The sequence below is a fragment of the Sinohyriopsis cumingii genome, unplaced genomic scaffold (assembly GCF_028554795.1).
Source record: "Sinohyriopsis cumingii isolate HCF-2022 unplaced genomic scaffold, ASM2855479v2 utg000400l, whole genome shotgun sequence".
NCBI classification, from domain to species: domain Eukaryota; kingdom Metazoa; phylum Mollusca; class Bivalvia; order Unionida; family Unionidae; genus Sinohyriopsis; species Sinohyriopsis cumingii.
Genome location: NW_028315895.1, coordinates 740,124 through 761,486, shown reverse-complemented (window position 1 = coordinate 761,486; position 21,363 = coordinate 740,124). Strand labels below are relative to the sequence as shown.

The 21,363-nt window shown below is 35.0% G+C and overlaps 1 protein-coding gene across 2 annotated transcripts in view; it reads left to right on the top strand.

Annotated features, from left to right (window-relative positions):
* The first annotated feature begins 1,096 nt into the window (after positions 1-1,096).
* LOC149774183 (UDP-glucose:glycoprotein glucosyltransferase 1-like) overlaps positions 1,097-21,363 on the top strand; it is a 116,558-nt gene continuing 96,291 nt past the window's right edge. Inside the window, exons 1-7 of one of the 2 annotated variants that reach the window (XM_089945710.1) lie at positions 1,097-1,127; positions 4,410-4,540; positions 6,836-6,921; positions 9,296-9,426; positions 11,171-11,283; positions 12,546-12,720; positions 14,866-14,962. In XM_089945710.1, coding sequence (XP_089801836.1) covers positions 1,110-1,127; positions 4,410-4,540; positions 6,836-6,921; positions 9,296-9,426; positions 11,171-11,283; positions 12,546-12,720; positions 14,866-14,962 — 751 coding nt within the window. In that variant the 5' untranslated portion in view covers positions 1,097-1,109. Of the gene's footprint in view, positions 1,128-1,157; positions 1,290-4,409; positions 4,541-6,835; positions 6,922-9,295; positions 9,427-11,170; positions 11,284-12,545; positions 12,721-14,865; positions 14,963-21,363 lie in introns of those variants that run through there. The other variant, XM_089945711.1, reaches the window with a different exon arrangement.

Genomic DNA, 21,363 nt, shown 5'->3' with positions numbered 1-21,363 from the left:
GTGGCTCTGACCGGAATTCACCAAAAGTAAACCATGGCATCTTGGAAACTCAGGAACAATTCACTCCGCGATGTTTGCTCCAATTACTTGGCTAAAATATTTCGGTCTAAGGAATATTTCCCCACGACCGACTTCCCATAATCAAACAAGTAATCACAAAAATCTAAGAATTTCTTACAACGAAGTGCTATAAACAAATGCTCATTCTCCAAGTTGATTACATTATTATTATTATTATTATTATTATTATTATTATTATTATTATTATTATCATCATCATCATCATCATCATTATCATCATCATTATTATTATTATTATTATTATTATTATTATTATTATTATTATTATTATTATTATCGGTTTCTTCAATTTTAAACTATCTTTTAACGAATTATTACAGATAGTTTATCAATAGAAACCCTTAATATTCAAAGAATTAGGCCGCAAAACAGTATATTCAGACTCCTTAATATATTTTGTATTTTGTACCTGGGCTCATAAAATGGATATCACATGTATTATAATATTCTGATATGGAAACACTTTTTCTTCTTTTCTTAATTTGTTGTTAACTCGTAGATAAAAATATATCCAACCTATGTCTTCTTTATGTATTAAATGATTGTGTTATAAAATTCACGATCGGGCTGCGCAATCCATGCTCTATTCCACCATATGACTTAATTCAAATGTATATGTTTCAAGTTTACTCATACCAATATTTTTGTAATACATTTATAAATTTGCACTAGATGTGATAGAAAAAACAGCTGAACTCTTTTTTCTTAGGTAACTTCAAATATAAAGGTACTGTTATAAATTAGTTTAAAGTTAAATACATGTAAACAGTTTTTGTGACCAGAGAGATGTGTCGATACAGTTGTTTCACCGTAACCAGTCCTCATCTTACGTGTGATAAAATGAATCCAATAAGTTAGCGGACCAAATTATATAACTGAAAGGAAAAACAAGGTATGTGAAAAATAATGTTTTTACAATTTATGTTATACGTGTTTAATTTTTATTTTTATTTTGTTATTTATTGGAAAGAAATTTTCAGAATAATTGACCAATGATATTGCACCACCTCACTTACCGAAACTTCAAAATGGCTGCCTCCATGAAAGTAGGTACCGGATTGCTAGATAAAATTGGTGTATTACACAAATAAATCGACATCAGATTGTTCCAAACGTATATTTTAATAATACTTTTAAGATATTTAATTTTTTATTGTAGTGAAATCATTTTCCATCGATTCAGACGTGTGATTCTAAGCTGATTTACGGTAATAATATGCCACGATAGCAAAATGAAAATAGAATGTATACTCGTTATGCCGGATAGTACATATGATCTCGTCTTTGTGCTCTGTTGTACTAAATTATGAATTTTAAAAAATATTTTTACAAATAATTTTGACGTCGGTTCAATTTATTTACACGCATACACATACTATCATTTACCTGTAGTTTTCTCATGGACCCTTGAGACCTGTGTCTCTGTGTAGATCTAAATAAGTAAAACAAATTATTATTATATATTCGATGACAATTAATCAGTTTTATTTCATAATTTAGAATTTCAGAATAACTTTTCATATCTCAATGCAAACACTAGCATAGCCATTTTCATTTGAAAGGCTATTAACAGGTTAATACAAACACCGAAAGACACTTATGAGCTGAAATACAGATATTTTTACCAACATATTCATGATGACGACTTTATTGTAATTTGTATTTATTTGACTTTAAGATATTAACAATGAACAGGTTTATCATAAAAGTGTGCTGTGACAATTTATATTCTTAGAACAGCTGGAATGACATGATTGTTAAAACCATAATGATTGTATTTACCTAATTATGTTTATATTTATTGATTGCAAAATTGCAATTAAAGATCAGTATAGTAAACATTCTGTGAGACAAACAGTAAATTTTATTTTGCATATATAAAGAATATGATTCAAGTAAGTAATGAATGTAACCGTCTGCAGATGAGGAAGATAAATTAGCTTGAATTTGTACTTCTTCACCCTTCCAAGTGCATCTGATGTAGCTCCTTTCTGTAAAGGAAGTGATAACAAAAATAACTTTTGATGAAAATCTAACATTACTTCTTAGTTAAAAAGTTATGGATGAATTATCATAATATGGATAAAAATAAATAAGCAGTAATAATAAACATACCCTTTTAATATAGTTAAAAAATGAAAGCAATTTTTACAATTAAACTTTGTACAATTAAACTTAAGAATGGAATGTATTTTCATGTGAATAGTAGTTACAATTCAGTTGCATTATATGCGAGTAACAAAGCCATGCATTTTAAAGTTGCATTTAAAATTTTCAATGGGTATTTAAATTTTAAATTAAAGATTAATACCTTTTTAAGGTGGTTCTCGATGGCTGTATATCTTATCCAGAAGCTGTCAAGAGCTCTCTCAATGTGCAGTAACCAGTGTGTGGCTTCAACCCTGCTTGGCATCACTGGTGATACATCTAGAGCAGCAAATGACCTCTTATAATACTTCTGTTGAGGGGGCTGTTTGGGTAGTAATAATACAGTCCCATCAATAGAGTGTTCATCTTTGTGTAACAGGAGGTTTTTGTCACTACATCTTTATATGCCAACTCAAGCTTGTATGCAAAGCAATGAATACCCTGTAAAGCTGGTTGGATGTTTTTCAGTTTAGATACAACTCCAGCATTTTTGCCTATCATTTCACTTGCTCCATCACTACCAAATGCAACAATTTTATTCTGACAATTAAAGATTCCAGCATTATTCAGTGCAGTGGTGATCACCTTTAGGATCCTTTCAGAATCTGCCTTCTCTGCACTATCATTTGCTAGGAATGATGATTTAATCTCTCCTCATTTGCAAATTCTTAGATATACAATTTCCTCCTCCTGAATTGAACTGTCAGTACAACCATCATACACTACTGCAAGAAACCTTGCTTCATTCACACCTTTGACAAATTTATGCCTTTCACTTTCATCCATGCAGTAAGTAAATGTAACAATCTATTTATCATTCCTATAAGTCTCTCCAACATCAACTCCTTTCATCTCATCTAGCAGACACATCTGTACAAATCAGTGAAGGGTCTTCTGTTCTTTACAATATGTGCATTTCTAAACAAATTAATGAGCCAGTCAGACACATTCTGATTTAAACTTTCCAAGATCTTACCAGCAGTCAATTCTTCTGGTGGTATCTGCTTAGCTGCTTTTTCTCTCTGAACTCTTTGTGTTGCCCACAGCTTTCACGTATGTTAACCGATTCAATTTTAAAGTTTGAACAACCCACAACAAAACTTCTGTACACCATTTACACTGCATAACATTCTTTTCCTCATCATAGTTCAGCCATTCCCTGTCACTTGTCTATGTCTTCTGAAAAGTTTGATTACGCTTGTCCCTATTATAAGAATTATTCCTCTCTTTTGTGTCATTTTCTTTCTTATAAGGAGGGAATTGTGCCTCGTTTTGAAATACAAGATGTTACAGTATAGCTGATGCAGATTATTTAAAGTAATAAATGGAATGGCACAGTGTCCTGTATATAAGAAAGTCAAAGCAAGAAACACATTTCAAAACAGTTGCCTTTGCCCTCCTAAAATTAAATGGCCTCTCCCTAATAAAGACTGGACTTCAGCGGATGTTCTGCGTGATCAAAGCAGTGGCTGTTGTAAACATTTATAAAATATGAGCATCAAGAGATAATGTTAGTTTCAGCTTGGAAAATGTGTGTTTCCATCAAACGAAGCCATCTGACTTGGCGTGTTGTATTTAACAGCTCCAGTTATGGTTTCATCATCAATAGTGTAAGTTTGGTAATTGTTCCTAATAAATTGGACATCAGTGTATAGTTGAAATTAATTATAAGGCAGAAAATTTTCAAATCTTAGATGCCCATGCTCAGAGATTTTAGTTCCCAACAAATGTGTGGTATTCTGCTTGGATATGTCTATGTGTATTCAACTATTTGTTAATTTTTGTTAGGGATAAAATATAAAACTATTCATATCATCATGGAAAAAGTAGTTTTATGGAAGGGTGTGTCAATAATGTAATCTTAATAAATTCTTATAATTAAATCGATGCAAATGTAAAATTTGCAGCTTATTGTTTGTGAAAGTTTAAGCATTTGGCTAGCGAGCCAAAAAACCAAAACTTAATCAGATATGCAAACTAATTTCTTTGAATAGGTTATCGCTAGGGGTTAATTTGTTAAATGATTTACATGTACCTTGAAACTTTGTACTTGTAACTGTGTGTGGAATATACAAGTATTTATTTTGTACAGAATTGTAAGAGTACCTGCAAGAAACTTGACACTAACCACTAATAATATTGTATTATTCTGACTTATAGACTTTGCATTATCATTTCAGATGCAGTGTCTGCTTGCATGGATTTGTCTCCCTTTGGTATTATTTGTACCAGAAACAGTTGGGAAATCCAAGTTTGTGTCTGTGAACCTGAATGCAAAATGGCCTTCCACACCAATGATGCTAGAGGCCAGGTATACACGTCATTGTCATGTAAAAAAACCCCACAAATTTACCAACTGCAGTAAAACATGTCTATTATGTGTTGACAGATAACAATATTTTGATTATAAAGTACTGTTCGTAAATCCCGTGTCATTTCTTCTCCAATGTATGTACAGATTTGAAGATATAATGAGTTGAGTAAAATGAACACTCATTTTTGTGAACAAAGTTGTAGCCTCAAGTGCAAAATACTAATGCTAAAGTATTGGTCTGGTAACATTTTCTGTCTAGAAGAAATAAGAGCTGTTACAAAGTTATGGTACTTAATGGCTGTAAATAAGCAAACAAGAAATCAGAAAGGGGCAACTATAAACATAGAGTTATAACTTTTACATGCATTAGATTCTTTTTTAGGATGTAGAGCAGAGTCGTTAAACAATGTTCATTTTATTAAGGTTGCAGAAGGGCATATTGAAGTTAGTCCTGTTATGATAAACCACAAGAACATGACAGCATAGTAGTCATAAAAGAAACATAACTTTGTATGCAGTTTCTGTATAGCACTTTTTTCTGCTAACCTTTTAAATTTTTCTGTGTATAGAAAAGAATGTACAAAACCCAGAATTCTATTTTTTTGAATGTTATGACCAGTTTTCATTAGTTTGTAGATAACATTGTTAGACATCATACTCAAAAATGCTGACAAGGAATAAAATAATTACATGCAACATGCTCACTTTCAATAATTAGAGAGAATAAAATATGTCAAACAAAATATAATATACAGACTGACTGCCATTTTTTGTGTGGTATAAAACTGGAAATGCCTGTTATTTTTATGCCCAATGTGGGTTTGGAAACCTATTTTGTATGATTCTCCATATATATTCATATATAAGTACGATCCAACTGCAAACTGCCTAGAACAAGATCTGACATTGCATTATGTGCTGGCAGATGAGTTTGTTTGTTAAGAATATGAACATGCAAAATAGACCCTAATCTGCAGGTGCATTATGCACCAGAATTTCTGAATCTGTCTTGTTTATTGTTAGCTCTGACTTAGAAGTGAATACAAACAGCAGATAATATAAATTTATTGAGATCTTTGCAATTTTCACTTGGCATAGTTATCTGTATAGCTGTACATTATGTATAAATACATTTCTGTAGTATTGGCGTGTTTGAATTTTGTGTTGTCATGTTCACATTCTGTCCTGAAATGGGGGCCCTGAGTGGCCAAGTGGTCTAAAGCGCTCTCCGTTACAGATCACTGCCATCTCACCTCTGTTTGCGCCTGGTTCGAGTCTCTGATTCAGCCAATGCGGGTATGTGGGAAAGTTTGCCAGTAGCTTCTCATGGGTCGGTGGTTCTTTCTGGGGTGTTTCCCCTGGTTCTTCCTCCACCATTAATACTGGCCGCCATGTATAGCCTATCGTGTGCTGAAAAATGGCATTTAACCCCACAACAACATCAACAACAACTATCCTGAAATCTGTCCTCACTTCTAATAATGAATTATCAGACATATTGTAAAGATCAGATTTTGTTTGTTGCATTATAATCATGTCATACTATAGCTTATGATTTCACTGGACTGTGTCAGATGATGTTTTTAAAAGTAATAATTATGACAAAGTCTGTGGACTTTTTAAAGGTGATACAAGCATACCAGAGTTTTAAATGTGATTAGTATTTATATGTTTTTTGTTGCTTTATCTGTCTGTGTCTTTGTCTAAATCACTCATATTGGTCAAGATTTTAGGGCTGATTAATTTATCATGTTGGAATATTTAATGTCTTTCTTTTTTGGAGTGGAGAGATTTTGGAAACCATATATAAAGAAATTCTTTAAATAAATTTTTTTTTTTTTCCCCAACATTTTCTGGGAAATGATAGATATCAGATTCAAAGGTTGTAATTGAATGGACCAGTTTTTTCGTTTTTAACCTCTAAAGAAGTCTGATGTGGAATGGATGTCTTGTGTTAAGTTTTGACATAACTGAGAAATTGAATTTTTTTAAATTGTATTTTAAATTCCTTAATAATTTAACACCATTCCAGTCCTAAATTGAAAAAAAGTGTGGCTTATAGTTGAGAGTAATGTATTTGGTTTTTTTTAACCTTACCTTGTATTTTTGAACTGGACCAATCATAAGTTGACTGAAAAATAATCAGTATAAACTTTTATTACAACTTAAAACAAAAGAATTTTGGATGAGGATATTCTTTTAGGGTAGTTGGTTTTGCATTGGATTGAAAACATGTCTTCTTACACATCCATTTTTTTTTATAGCGATTACACTGCTGTCTTTATTTTATAGTGAGTTCCTAGCAAAAGATAGCTCAGAAGATTTTTGGGGTTTTGTGACTAATGTTGCAAGTGTCAAACCAGAACTCCTTGCTGAAGGTGAGTATGATACACATTGGACTACGATAATTAAAATACGACAAATATAAAACTAAGTTTTTAATATTGCATTTCAAGAGTAAGTTAGTGTTTGCAGTTTTTTGACTAGTGGGAATGGTCTGTGGTCAGTAGACTGACTAGTTGAGCCTTCATCCCAATCTAAAGTCATTTGTGAGCATCATGGAGACATCATCATGGCATCTCCACCTCCTGCACAATGGCATTGCAGCACTCACTGTGTCTGTTATGTCAGAACAGAAAGGAGCAACATTGAAGAAACTGTTGCTACAGATGCAGCCTTTGCTGTTTTGGAACAAATGGTGCAGAGAAATTTTCATCAAATGAGGTTTTGGTTTTTGACTGGCAATTTAGAGAGTGCAGGCAAAGATTTTGTTCCCCAGTGACAGCCCATTGAACTCCTTACCCCCACCTGCATGACCTTGGTGCCAGTGAGACCATGCATGCAGGAATGTGATTTGATATTGCCAGCTGGCTTGTCCTGGGTTGCAGGTCCAACTATAAGATATGCTGTCCCAGTTGCCAGTCAGCTAGTCCAGTTGTCAGGCTGATCTGCTTATAGGTTTAGCACGTAAGAGTCTCTACTATTGGACTGTCAAACCACATGCAGATAAACAGCTTTGTGAGTGACTGTAAGTTACACCGAGCCAACTGTCTCTGTATGGCTAGCTGGTCCAATCAGATACACCTTATTGACATGATATAGCAGATCAAACACACAATTTGTGCCACCTGTACAATTACCCGATCATCCCATACCAATATCTGTCAACTTTCAGAATGTCCTCCTCCGTAAATAATGCTTGCAAAGTAAAGGCCTCAGTAGATGTTAATGATTCAGATAAAATTGTTCTGAATTCCACCAAGACTACTGAAATTACTGTGCATAACTCGGATAAAATTCATTTTCTTGGTAATTCAAGTGCCTTTTCTTTAAATCTCGTCAGTTGCCTGCAACCTTTGCACCTCACTGCTACAGGTTCCATGCTGATGCATACACATTAGACATGAGCGACAACAATGTTTGACCCTTGTGTTATAAGTTGGACAGACAAGTATTTCATGCCACATCAGAGTTTCAGTCCTTCCTGTTTGTCTTGGGAGCCATGTTGAGGATATCTGAATTCCCGTTTGTTTTGGGAGATGTAACGAGGAGATAAAAAAGCATCCAGCACAGGAGTTGTCACTTACCTCTCATAGCCAGCTCCTCAGTTGCTTTGATGTAATCAGGGCCATATTGGAGAAAGGATCATATTGAGCGAAAGGGTTTACATGAGTATGCCTTAGGAGCAGCAGTCTTTTCATGGCCAGATTAACTGTATTATGACTATTCTACTGACATTTGCAGGCAAGCGGGGGGACGGGGGGAGAATGCAGAGCTTTTCCATCCCAAGCCTCACTTTAGCTGACAATGACATGTTGTCCCCTCTGCCAAACTGGGACCCTGTTGTGGGTGTCAGATCCCTTCTTTTCCACCAGTATTGGATTGGCCTCTTTTCAACAGATGATTGAGTGATCCAAGGTTTTTTCTCAAATGGGCTATGAATCTGATTTACCCAGACCCCACTTATTTTGTTCCCTGCACCCTGATGGAGATCCAAAGTGATCCCATGACAGCAGGCCTTAAACTGGGTGGTGGAGTTAGCCCTTAAATTGACTGCCCATGCATTTGCTGCAGACTTTTTCTAGTCACATTAACCAATGGAAAACAAATGATAGACTTCAGCCAATTCAGTCCATTTATTGCTGCCCAAAATTTCACAAGTAATTCCCAGTTTTTGGCATGAAAAATACTTACATGTATCTAGCATACATAAAGGGGCTGAACTCTGCAATCTTTTCTTCCAGATCTGGATTCTATACAGTTGTTTTTAACAATTGTTAACCAGTATTTTCATTCATCATTTTTCGCTGAAATGTTGTTTTGCAAACATAAAAATTAATTATTGATTTATTGCTAAATTATGCATCACAGGATGTTCATGCTAGGAATTATACATCATTTATTTCAACCTTGAAAACATATTACAATAACTGACATTGATGATTTTATGGTTGAAATCTGCAGACAGCAGGACAAAATTCTGAAACTTTCAATCACCAGATATGTTATTTTTATTTAGATGAAAGGTTTGATCACTATGGGTTAAATCTCACAATTGCTAGTGCAAGCATAGCTGTGTCACCTCTTACAACATGCAGGAGGCTGTATTCTGCATCTCCATGGATACATTATAGGTTGTTTTGCATAGGAGACATACAGTATATCAGTTGTGTGTTGAAAAATTGGAAAATTATTTTCTTGAAATACTTATAGGAAAACAAAAATACTTTACTGTTTTCTTTCTTTTTTCAGAAACTGATAAGGATGTTTATCAGATGATTTTGCAGTTTGCTTCTAAATATGTGACACCAATGATCCAGAATTTATTGAAGTTGTCACTATCTCTGAGAGCTTTCTCACCTGTAGTACAAATGTATCAACAGGTAAGAAATAAAACAGTTGAGCATATTAGTATGCAAGTGTGTGTGTGTGTATGTGTGTGTGAACAGTACATCAGCACAATGCTGGTTATGTTTAGGTATCTCCAAAAAAGGCATACAAAATAAAGATGAAATACAAAATCAAATTATCTGATGTGAACCATACTTTTTTAAAAACATAACAGTCAAAATCTTCTCAGCTAGGACATAATTAAGCCCCCAAAATGGCTAAATGTCATGACTTTTGCATCATCAGAAAGGCAGTTGAGCTTATGGTATGGACTTGCGTCAGATGTGCTTTGTCAACATCTGGTATATTTAACATCTTCTCTAAGGCTACAAGACAGATTTCAACCAAACTAGTTAAAGACCACCCTGACATGAAGGCATTAAAGCTACAATACAGATTTCAACCAAACTAGTTAAAGACCAACTTGGCTTCAAGACATTTAAGCTACCAGACAGATTTTAACCAAATTAGTTAAAGACCAGCCTGGCCTGAAGGCATTTAAACTACAATATAGGTATCAACCAAACTAGTTAAAGACCAGCCTGGAATGAAGGCATTTAAGCTACAATATAGATTTCAACCAAACTAGTTAAAGACCAGCCTGGAATGAAGGCATTTAAGCTACAAGACAGATTTCAACCAAACTAGTTAAAGACCAGCCTGGAATGAAGGCATTTAAACTACAAGACAGATTTCAACCAAACTAGTTAAAGACCAGCCTGGCATGAAGGCATTAAAGCTACATGACAGATTTCAACCAAACTAATTAAAGACCAGCCTGGCATGAAGGCATTTAAGCTACAAGACAGAATTCAACCAAACTAGCTAAAGACCAACCTGGCATGAAGGCATTTCAGATCTGTACTAATGGTGCTGATCCACCATTAAATATGGCTGCTGTTATGAAAAATAGAAAAACCTTTAAATGTTTGTAAGAAAATATTGGCAGAATTTGATCAAATTTGACTGAAAGCATCAAGGCAGGAATGGCTTTCAGGTTTATACAGATGATACTGAATTGCCATCAAATATGGCCACCTTTTTTCAAACTGCTAAATGGAATTTGACTAAATTTGAAAGGGTTGTGCCACATCATGAAGGGCTTTCTAGTTGCTAAAATGAGGAAAACAATTATAATATTATTTTTTCAAAATAATGACATTAATTTGACCAAATTTAGCTAAAGGCATCTTGGCATAAAGATCTCTCCACCTGATACTAAAAGTTGATAATCCACCATCACGTTTTGACACAAACACAATGTAGAAACCATAATGCAGTATTTGAGGAAATTTGTGCCAAAAATGTTCTTCTGTCCTGGATTTCCTGGCCAACTGCCTTCCATTTGGCTATTGAGCAGGTGTTAGATAGGTGAGCAGTCTCCTATCCACTATGGTGTCTTGTTGTGTCTTATTAATTAAGAGTATGTTTCACATACAGTTATATAATTTTTTTTGTAAGATATTATTTCAAAAATATCTTACTGACTAGCAGTTTTTTTTCTGGCTTGTGGTGGTTCAAAATCAGAATTTTTTTGAGGCGAACATTAAGGAGGGAGTGTTGACCAATTTAAATGAGATTTTGTAGTGGTTCTCGTGATATGCCTTGTTCATTTTGGTTTAAATCCATTCTTTCGAGCTGTACAGTATTTTCATGATCCTTATTTGTGTTTCTTGTATGCAAGACCTTGAACTTTTTTCTCCACATATATGTACTTGACCATTTATTGTTTTCCAGATTGCTGAGGAAGATGGACCACCAGAACAGTGTCCAGCTTTTGTCAATATACATGGCCAGAAGACATGTGACCCAGGCCAGGTCAGATCTCTCATAGCCTCTGTCAGTGACAGGTATTGCACATAAGTTTTTTTTTACCTCCTCTTCATTATCATCATAATAAGTAGAACCTGCATCTTTTTTTTATCATCATCTTTTTAGATGAAATTACCTTTTTTAAGGTTTCACAAAAGAAAATAGATTTCCTTTGATATTGCTTTACAAAATGAACAGCGTTGTTTTCCCAGGGTGGTTGGGATAAAAGCCTAAATTTAAATTTTGGACAGTAAATATCAATGTCTTGGATACCAAATTTAAGACATGTGGTGAATGTGACAGACTTTGCATTACAACCCCCATGTAACCTACATCACCATGTGCTGATGTCAGCAGTAGCTAACATATTTAATCAGTGGCAGAACAGACAGTGGCTATTGGGAGGAATTCCTCTAAACACCCACCAGCTGGAGCTATGGACTGCAGATTTGTGATACCTTTCTCTGCTGTGATCAGCAGCAGCTGGGAACTTGAGAAAATGGTTTTTGGCACAAATTTCAAAGAAATGAAGGCAGTAATAAGTGCCTTTTGTTCCTGGCAGAACTTCTTCTGGAGGATGTTTGCTCACATAATGTTAAACAATTTGGTCAGTTACCACTGGAGAGCTGTTTGAGTGTTTGGGTCAAACAATCAGATCTGTATGTCATGCCCTTGGGGTTTCTTCATTGGTGGTCCCACTAAGATATGTCCAAGAAGGCATAACTGACTCGTTGTCAAGGACAGGTCAAACTTGGTTTGGGTTTTCCACTCACCAATCTTCCATTGGATTTATGCTCTTTTTGTAAGTCCAATACTGAATAGAAAAATTTTTTTTGTCCAGGAGGGCTGGATTTGGTAGGTAGCAGAAGTTAATTATTAATGTTATTATGATTGGGTAAGTATTCTGACTTGTGGTATTAGTTTCCTTTTCATGACTGTGGTGATATGGAATCAGAAAATGCTTGTGGATGATTCAGGTGTCCATCAGATTATTGGAAAGTGATTAGTTATAGGTTTATAATAAATATTCTTTGTGATGTATCTTGCTCATGAATTCTCAATACACGCTGTAAAATAGTGACAGTTAATTAGAACTTCCTTGAACAGACATAGTTGTAACCAAAAATTGTGTCCATTTCATGCGGTGGTCAGAGTATTATGAAAGTAGTCTAACTGGGATCAAAATGTGTGGCCAGTGTACAAAAGAAACCACTTAGCAGATGTACCACTTTAAGAAAATTTCATGGTAAAATTTCGTGCATTTTACATGAAATATGTCTTGTATTTTTTTTTTTTGCAGACTAGTTCCTCCAGTGTATGATTTTGACCATGTGTACCCTGGAGACAAATCAGCTCCAGTGACTGTTATACTGTATGGTCAGCTGGGGACCAGTGGCTTTCTTAACTTCCATACAGTCCTGAGGGATTTGTCATCCAAGAAGGAGATAGTCTATATCTTGAGGCATTACACACAGGTGTAGTATCATTTTAATTATCTTGAAATTAATTAGTGGAATTGTTTAATCACCTGTAATTAGGTCTTGTCTGTTAGAGCTGCAGTTGATTTTTCTTTTTTCTTTATTTTTGCTGGAAAACGTATTACTTCTATATTCCATCATGCCTTAGCCACAGAATCTGGAAGGTTTACGATGAGAGAAACTGAAAGGGAGATGATAATCCCCAATTGCATTAATGTTATGAAAGAGGCTTTGCTACCTTTGAATCTGCAATCACGGAAACCTTTCCCATCTGTCTACCATGTAGACAAAGGGAAGAAACTCTTCTCAATCTGTTCAATAACCTCCCCTAACCGAGGATAGGTGGTTACAGTTGTTTACTCATTTTTAGTTTTCCCTATCATAAAATCCAACTTATATCTTGTGTATTATTGACCTGCTATTGACAAAGTTGGTATAGCATTGAGTATAGAAGTATTTACCTGTTGCAAGCATTATTTTGTGATTTTCTTTTTATATTTATGTGAAATATTTTGCAGTTGTGGACTTTGCGCTCCAGTTTGGTATTGTCTGTGCTCATTGTTGGCTGTTTATTCATGCACATTGCATGTTTGATTGTTTAAGTAACTAGTATTGTTATTGTTATATTTAATCACATTGGGGTTATTTTCCAATTGTCATTGTTGTCATTGCAGATAAATGGTGACAAAATGCACTAAGTGTAAAATTGTATGGCAACTTGGAGTTTTCTTCCAGGGTTTTTGTTACATGTGAACACTTTTAGCTGGTTATTTCTAACCTTTTGGTCATTTTTGTCAGTTCCGATTGGGGCCCTGAGTGGTCTAAAGCGCTCTCCGTTACGGATCACTGCCATCTCACCTCTGTCTGCGTAGGTTCGAGTCTCGGATTCGTCCAATGTGGGTATGTGATAAAGCTTGCCAGTAGCTTCTGGAGGGTCGGTGGTTCTTTCCGGGGTTTTCCCACGATCTTCCTCCACCATTAATACTGGCTGCCATGTATAGCCAATCGTGTGCTGAAAAATGGCGTTAAACCCAACAACAACAACAACAACAGTTCAGATTATACAAATACATTATGTGCAAAGTCAACTACGATACACATGAAACATGCAATAGGACTTCAAAGTTTTACCATACATAAGGATTCTACAGAAATTTTCATTTTTAATAACCTTTTCTAAATATTGTTTTTTAAGATTTTGGTTCCATCCCTGCAAAGATGGTGTTTTACAGATTGTTTATTTTATAAGTGAACGGTACATTTGGTCAGCTTATTTAACGTGAAGCATAAAATCAGGTTTAACAAAATTGGAGAGTGTGATAATTTTGCCACAGGTTGGATGTAATGGCGTAATAGTTTAGAGGGTAAATCATACATCTTGAGGTGGGAGATACTTCATTCAAGCCCAAGTATGGCAGACCTGCCAACTCTTATGATTTTGCTGTAAGTCTTACAAAAATTACCCTTATAATACATTCTTACTTCATACAAGCAAAAACTACAGAAAAATGATCATTGCCAAAAAATCTGGATAATTGGTTCATCTGTGTTTTATTTGGATCCAGGTTTCATATTAGAATTAGTGAACATAGGGAACCAGACTAACTTTACAACAGCACCCCAGACGCTTTAAACTGCACCTATTTGTTTTTGCGAATTGTCTGCAAGATCAAACTGTTGACTATAGAATTTTGTTTAAACGGCATCCCGAAAGTGAGGTAATATTTAAGACAAAAGGGAAAATAAGCCCCTAGAAAAGTGTTAATAATCATCACAGAAGAATAAAAAGGAATATTCAGATTCTTTTGAATAAAGGACAGAAAGGACACAATTACATTTAATGGACTTCACGTGCCAATTTGAGGATGTCTCGTGGCGGAAGATATGATTGCCGTCGTCATATGAAATGGAAAAAGAATTTCCAAGAATTACATCAAGTTGATAGAAAGCAACAAGCCAATGAGTTGAATAGGGTTCTGAACTAAAGTTTGTGCAACCCTACTAGTGTTAAATGAGGTCTACACGTACTTATGAGAAAATTCAGTGAATAGAGGTGATTATAATACAATATGAGAAGAGTTCGTTCTATGTTTGATTTTATGCTTTTCCCTGAAAAATTCTTTGTAATTTTGTTGTCAACAGAGCCCTTCCAAACATAAGACTAGGCTCTCTGGATACGGTGTGGAACTGGCCATTAAGAGTACGGAGTATAAAGCCAAAGATGACACAAAGGTGGAAGGTAAAATTGTAATCTGTGGTTTCATTTTACATCACAGCATTCTGTTTGTTTGGAAAGGAACTCTCCTACCACTTTTATCTGCCTCTTGATGGAGCATGTGTAAAATGGAATTTCTAGCCTGGTTTCTGTTTTGAAGGCTTTGCCAATGAGAAAATTCTGAAACAGGGGTCTATTAGAGTCATCTTACAGAATTAATACTGTTGGCAAATTTTGTTGAGATGATTTACAACTAGATTTTGACATAAAAGTATTTATTTTAATGGACTGTTTCCAGTCTAGTTGTCCAATTACCAGTCAAGCACTATAAAGTTGTTACAAGAGTTGCATAGCAAGGTCTGGAACACACTTCCTGTTTTATTGCAGATGCTCAACATAAGTTAGATCAGTGTATATTAGGAACACATCCTGTTTTATTGTAGATTCTCAACATAAGCTAGATCAGTGTATATTAGGAACACTTCCTGTTTTCTTGTATCCACTCAGCATAAGCTACATCAGTGGATATTAGGAACAGTTCCTATATGATTGTAGATACTCAACATAGCTAGATCATTGGATCTTAGGAACACTTTTAATTTTATTGTAGATAACATAAGCTAGATCAATGGATATTCGGAACACTTTTTATTTTATTGTAGTTACTCAACATAGCTAGATCATTGGATCTTAGGAACACTTAATTTTATTGTTGATAACACTGGTCAACAGTGAAATCATTACTGACTTGAAAAGGCCCTAATCTGTAGTATTTTGGTGTGCCGAACACGAATATAACCGTGAAAAATTTGTATTGGCTCTCGTTTTGAAGATATTCATATACCTCATTTTCTATGTTTCACTGTGTAAATTTCTCCAGTAGGACTGCAGCAACATCCGGAATAATGATGTAACATTGCATAATACCATCATGCTCACATCATCCACAGTTGATTGCATCATTTTCTGATGCAATGCAATACTAATGCCATGCGGCTGCTGAAGTAAGTTGACGTCAGCAGTGTACTATACATGTGTAGGCCTATTATACTAATGCCAGGCGGCTGCTGAAGCTGACGTAAGCAGTGTACTATATAAAGCCCAATCAGATAGGTTCAGCATTTAAAATATTTTAGACGTTGTGCGAGACAGTTCAAGCTACTGTTACATAAAACTTATTATTTTATCCATTTACGTACAATAACGAACAGTAATGCCTCGAAAGTGTGTTAATACCGCGGACAATTTTTGCTATATTTGTGGGGAAGTGACATTTGCCAACCAGAAGAAAAGTATCAATTCTCAAGTGAAGAAGGCATATCATCTTTACTTCGGATGCAAGGTTGGTGACCAAGACAAGCCTTGGGCTCCGCATATATGCTGTGCTACATGTACAACACAGCTTTCACAGTGGTTGAATTGCAAAAGGTCATCAATGCCGTTTGCAGTCCCAATGGTGTGGAGAGAGCCAAGCAACCACCTAAATGACTGTTACTTCTGCTTGGTTCCTCCTCTTTCCGGCGGAATAACGAAGCGAAAGAAGTCGAGAATAGTCTGCCCAAACATTCCGTCTGCATTGAGACCAGTTCCACATGGTGAGGGACTTCCTATTCCAGAACCTCCAGCAGAATATTCTCTTGATTCATCTGACGAAGACAAAGGTGAGTCGACCTGTTCTTCTCCTGGTCCATCAGCATGCAGTGATCCAGATTTTCACTGTGGTGCATCATCAACCCCACACAGAATAACACAGGAAGAACTAAATGACCTGATTCGTGATTTGGACTATCAAAGAACAAGGCAGAATTGCTAGGATCAAGACTCCAACAATGGAATCTTCTAGAAGAAGATGTCACAATTACTGCATATCGAAAGCGCCACCAGCAATTGGAGCCTTTCTTCAGAAAGGAAAGTAATCTGATATTCTGTTCCGATATTGAGGGCCTCATGAATGCTTTAAAAATCACTCATGACCCACAAGAATGGAGACTATTTGTGGACTCTTCGAAACTGAGTCTCAAGGCTGTGCTTTTGCACAATGGAAACATTCTTCCATCTATTCCAGTAGCGTATGCTGTCCACATGAAAGAGACATACGATAACTTAAGGCAGCTACTGAATTCCATTGAGTATAACAAGTACAGCTGGCACCTCTGTGGTGATTTGAAGGTAGTTGCCCTTTTAATGGGACTGCAGCAAGGATATACAAAATACATGTGTTTCTTATGCGAGTGGGATAGCCGAGCAAGGGAAATGCACTACATGAGGAAGGAATGGACTCACAGGCAGAATGTAGCCATTGGAGAGAAGAATATCCAACACCCAGCTCTGGTTGAGGCTCAGAAAATCTTGCTACCACCCCTTCACATCAAACTAGGTTTGATGAAGAACTTCGTGAAAGCCATTGACCGGACTTTGCCAGCATTCCGATACCTGCATGAAAAATTCCCTCGACTCAGCGAAGCAAAGATTAAAGAGGGAGTTTTTGTGGGTCCTCAGATTCGAGAGCTTTTCAAAGATGACCGGTTCAACAACTTGCTGGAAGGTGACGCGAAACAAGCATGGAATGCTTTTCGCCTAGTTTCTACAAACTTCCTCGGAAATGTTAGGGCAGAAAACTATAAGGAACTAGTAGAAGACATGTTGATGAAGTATAAGAAACTTGGCTGCAATATGTCTCTAAAGATTCACTTTCTTCATTCCCATTTGGATTTCTTTCCTAGCAACTGTGGTATTGTTAGTGATGAACACGGCGAACGTTTTCATCAAGATATCGCAACAATGGAACAAAGATACCAGGGAAAATGGTCCACTACAATGCTGGCTGACTACTGCTGGACACTCCTCAGAGATGCTCCCGAACAGCTGTACAAGAGACAGGCAAAGAAATCTAAGATGTAGTCAATGACTTGATTTTTTATAGGTAGGCTATTACAGTTGACCTTTTACTATTGGAATGCATTTCGTTATGTAAACATTAATTTCTTGCAGATTACAAAAAAACTAGAGCCAATTTTGCAATTTGACTGTCATATTCGTGTTCAGCACATAAAAATTGATAAGAATTGACTAATTTTATTTCAGTAACATGACTTTTGTAAAAATTTGTTGTCCAGTGTAACATAACCTAGATCAATGGATATTCGGAACACTTTTTATTTTATTGTAGTTACTCAACATAGCTAGATCATTGGATCTTAGGAACACTTTTAATTTCATTGTAGATAACATAAGCTAGATCAATAGATCTTAGGAACACTTCTTATTTTATTGTAGACAACATAAGCTAGATCAGTGAATATTAGGAACACTTTTTATTTTATTGTAGATAATCAACATAAACTAGATCAATGGATCTTAGGAACACTTTTAATTTCATTGTAGATAACATAAGCTAGATCAATAGATCTTAGGAACACTTCTTATTTTATTGTAGACAACATAAGCTAGATCAGTGAATATTAGGAACACTTTTTATTTTATTGTAGACAACATAAGCTAGATCAGTGAATATTAGGAACACTTTTTATTTTATTGTAGACAACATAAGCTAGATCAATGAATATTAGGAACACTTATTTTATTGTTGATACTCAACATTAGCTAGATCAATGGATATTAGGAAATATCTACTGATATTTTTTTTTAAAAATTGAAAAAATATAAAGACTACTTTAGTATGTTAACAATATGAAAAATAGGTGATGAATTATTTTATCAGTCAACAGAACTGTACTGAAATGTTAATATTCTTTTCGCTGTATCAGTTAATTTGAGTGAACATGCATGGAATGAATTGTTTGTCAAAAATAGACAAGGAAAATATGTAATGTACATAGAAATAGTTGATCAGACTGATCATCTATTCAGGTAAATTATTTTATCTATGGAAGTACCTTTCTTGGTCATCTATTCAGGTAAATTATTTTATCAATAGAAGTACCTTTTTTCAACGGCTGAGTTTTTATTCAAATGAATAATTTGAAGCACTGTTTTTTAAAAACAGTATTCTCTTCAAAGTAAACTGTGTTTTGGGTATTCTCTTCTAAGTAAGCTATGTTTTCAGAAGTCCATACAGGATGTTGGCTTCATACATTTTTTTTTATAAAGCTGAATTTGTTTAAGATTGAGAGACAAGTCTTCAAAGTTTAGCATATATATATATATATATATATATATATATATATATATATATATATATATATACAAAGTTGCATTAAAAATACATAATTTTAATTTAAACAAAAACAGTCAATCCACAGGAACATGGTAAGTTGAAGCAGTATTATCCCTGATTTATTTTGGTTTACAATGGGAAAGTAAATTGAAGTAGTATTTACCCTCATTTATTTTGGTATTCAATGGGAAAGTAAATTGAAGTAGTATTTACCCTCATTTATTTTGGTATTCAATGGGAAAGTGAGTTCATTTATTTTGTTATGCTAAGAGAAAGTAGTTAAAGCAAAATTTACCCTAATTTATTTAGGTATACCATGGGAAGATAAGTTAAAGCAGTATTTACCCTAATTTATCTTAGTAAACAATAGGAAGTAAGAGTCAGCATCTATCGTCATAAAATATTGACAGATGGTGTATGACTGTCACAGTGTCTGATTTTTATTATATGTTCGGAGGGATTTGCTGCCATGCTGTCTCCTCCAAGCTACTAACAACAGTTTGTATTTATCCATTGAATACATTCCTCAGTCACATTAAAGGTTGGGAGATAACTCTATTACCTCTTGATTCCAGCCTTTGCAGAAAGATGAAAAGGTTATCCCATCTATAGAGCATATTGACAAAGAGGAAACAACTCTCAACAATTACTTCCCCTTACCACTTCCTGGGTAGCTGCCCGTGAACCAGATTTTAGGCAAATTTAACTCTCATTGCAGTATGACCAACATTTTCCTCTCATTATCCCCACCAAATATCAGCTCGAACTGGACAGCGTAGTTGCAGAATGTCTGACTCATAGTACAACAATCACAGATAAGATACCTGCCAAGGTCAGCCACCTTGGTATGTCCTTCGGAAATACACTTAATTTCCATTTCCTTGGCAAGGCATAGTTAAAAGTACTATGGAAGCAAACAAACAAAACCCCAAGAAAATATCTACAAATCAATCTTGAGAGTTGACATAGTATTGATCAATAATGTAACTGCTACGTATTCAATATTATTGTATTTTCGCCAGTATTTTTGTAGGTATTTGTCATTTGTGGACTTTGATTTTTTGACCTTGTAGCTCATTATTGTGTCACTGGTGCTTTTTGTTGTTGATGATCTGCTTTTTATACATTGCTGGAATTTTTCATTTGTTTGATAATGAAGACATTGGTTGTTATTTCCCATTACACCAGAAGAGCTTATATAGTCTTTTGACCTCCCTATGTACATTAGAGTAAGTTATTCTGAACTACTTTGAGGATTGCTATGAAACTTTACATTAACCTCATGGTCTAGTTGGTCCCAAAATTAAAATGATGGAGCTTTGACATCTTGTCATCTCTACTCATCCTGAATGGATGGTCATATTAGTATTTGGTTTTCGCTAAATGACTGCTTGTGCTGACTAGTTGGTCTTAAATCTAAATTATCCTGTTCTGATATCTGATATGGCCACAATGGCAGCTATCTGGAAAATCTTTTTATGGCTATTTCTCCTGAAGGAAAAGTCATATTAACATCCGGATTTTCAACTGACGACTTCTTTTGATATCTGGCTGGTCCAAAATGAAAATTTGACAATATCATATCTAACATGTCTGGCACAGAGGCCATCTTGAAAATATTGTTATAGCAACTCCGCCTAAATAGATCAACTTTGGGCTTTAACTGAAAAATTTAATATGTGTGGGTGATCCAAAATGAAAATTATGCCAGTCAGACATTAGATATGTCCACCACAGCAGCTAATTTGAAGATCTTGTTATTACTGAATAAAGTCAGAGATGGTTTCAACCCTCAGCAGTTAAAATGAAGAAATTATTTTATCATGAATTCCTCAAATTTCTTTCCACGCAGTAGAGTCTCAGGGGAGGTAATTGATGAGATTCCTGCTTCTGTCAGTATGGTATATAGATTGAAAAGACAAATATTTGCGTCATTCCATGAGATCTGGACTCAAGAAGTAACATTGTTATTTTTACCTAACATTTAATTAGTTTGGGTAAGTATTCCTGGAGAACAAGATTAACTAAAATAATGTACATTTAACTCCGGTGACCTTTTGGCCTTGGTATACCTATGTAAGGAGACATGACAGATTTTGAACCTAAGTGGAAATGATCATACTTAGAGTAGCCACCTACCATGATACTGAAGTGTCTATGTAGAATTATTTCAATAAATATTTACCTAACCCTCCATGCCATCAGTAATCACAACATATTTTTTGTTAATGGTTAGATTTAACCTGTT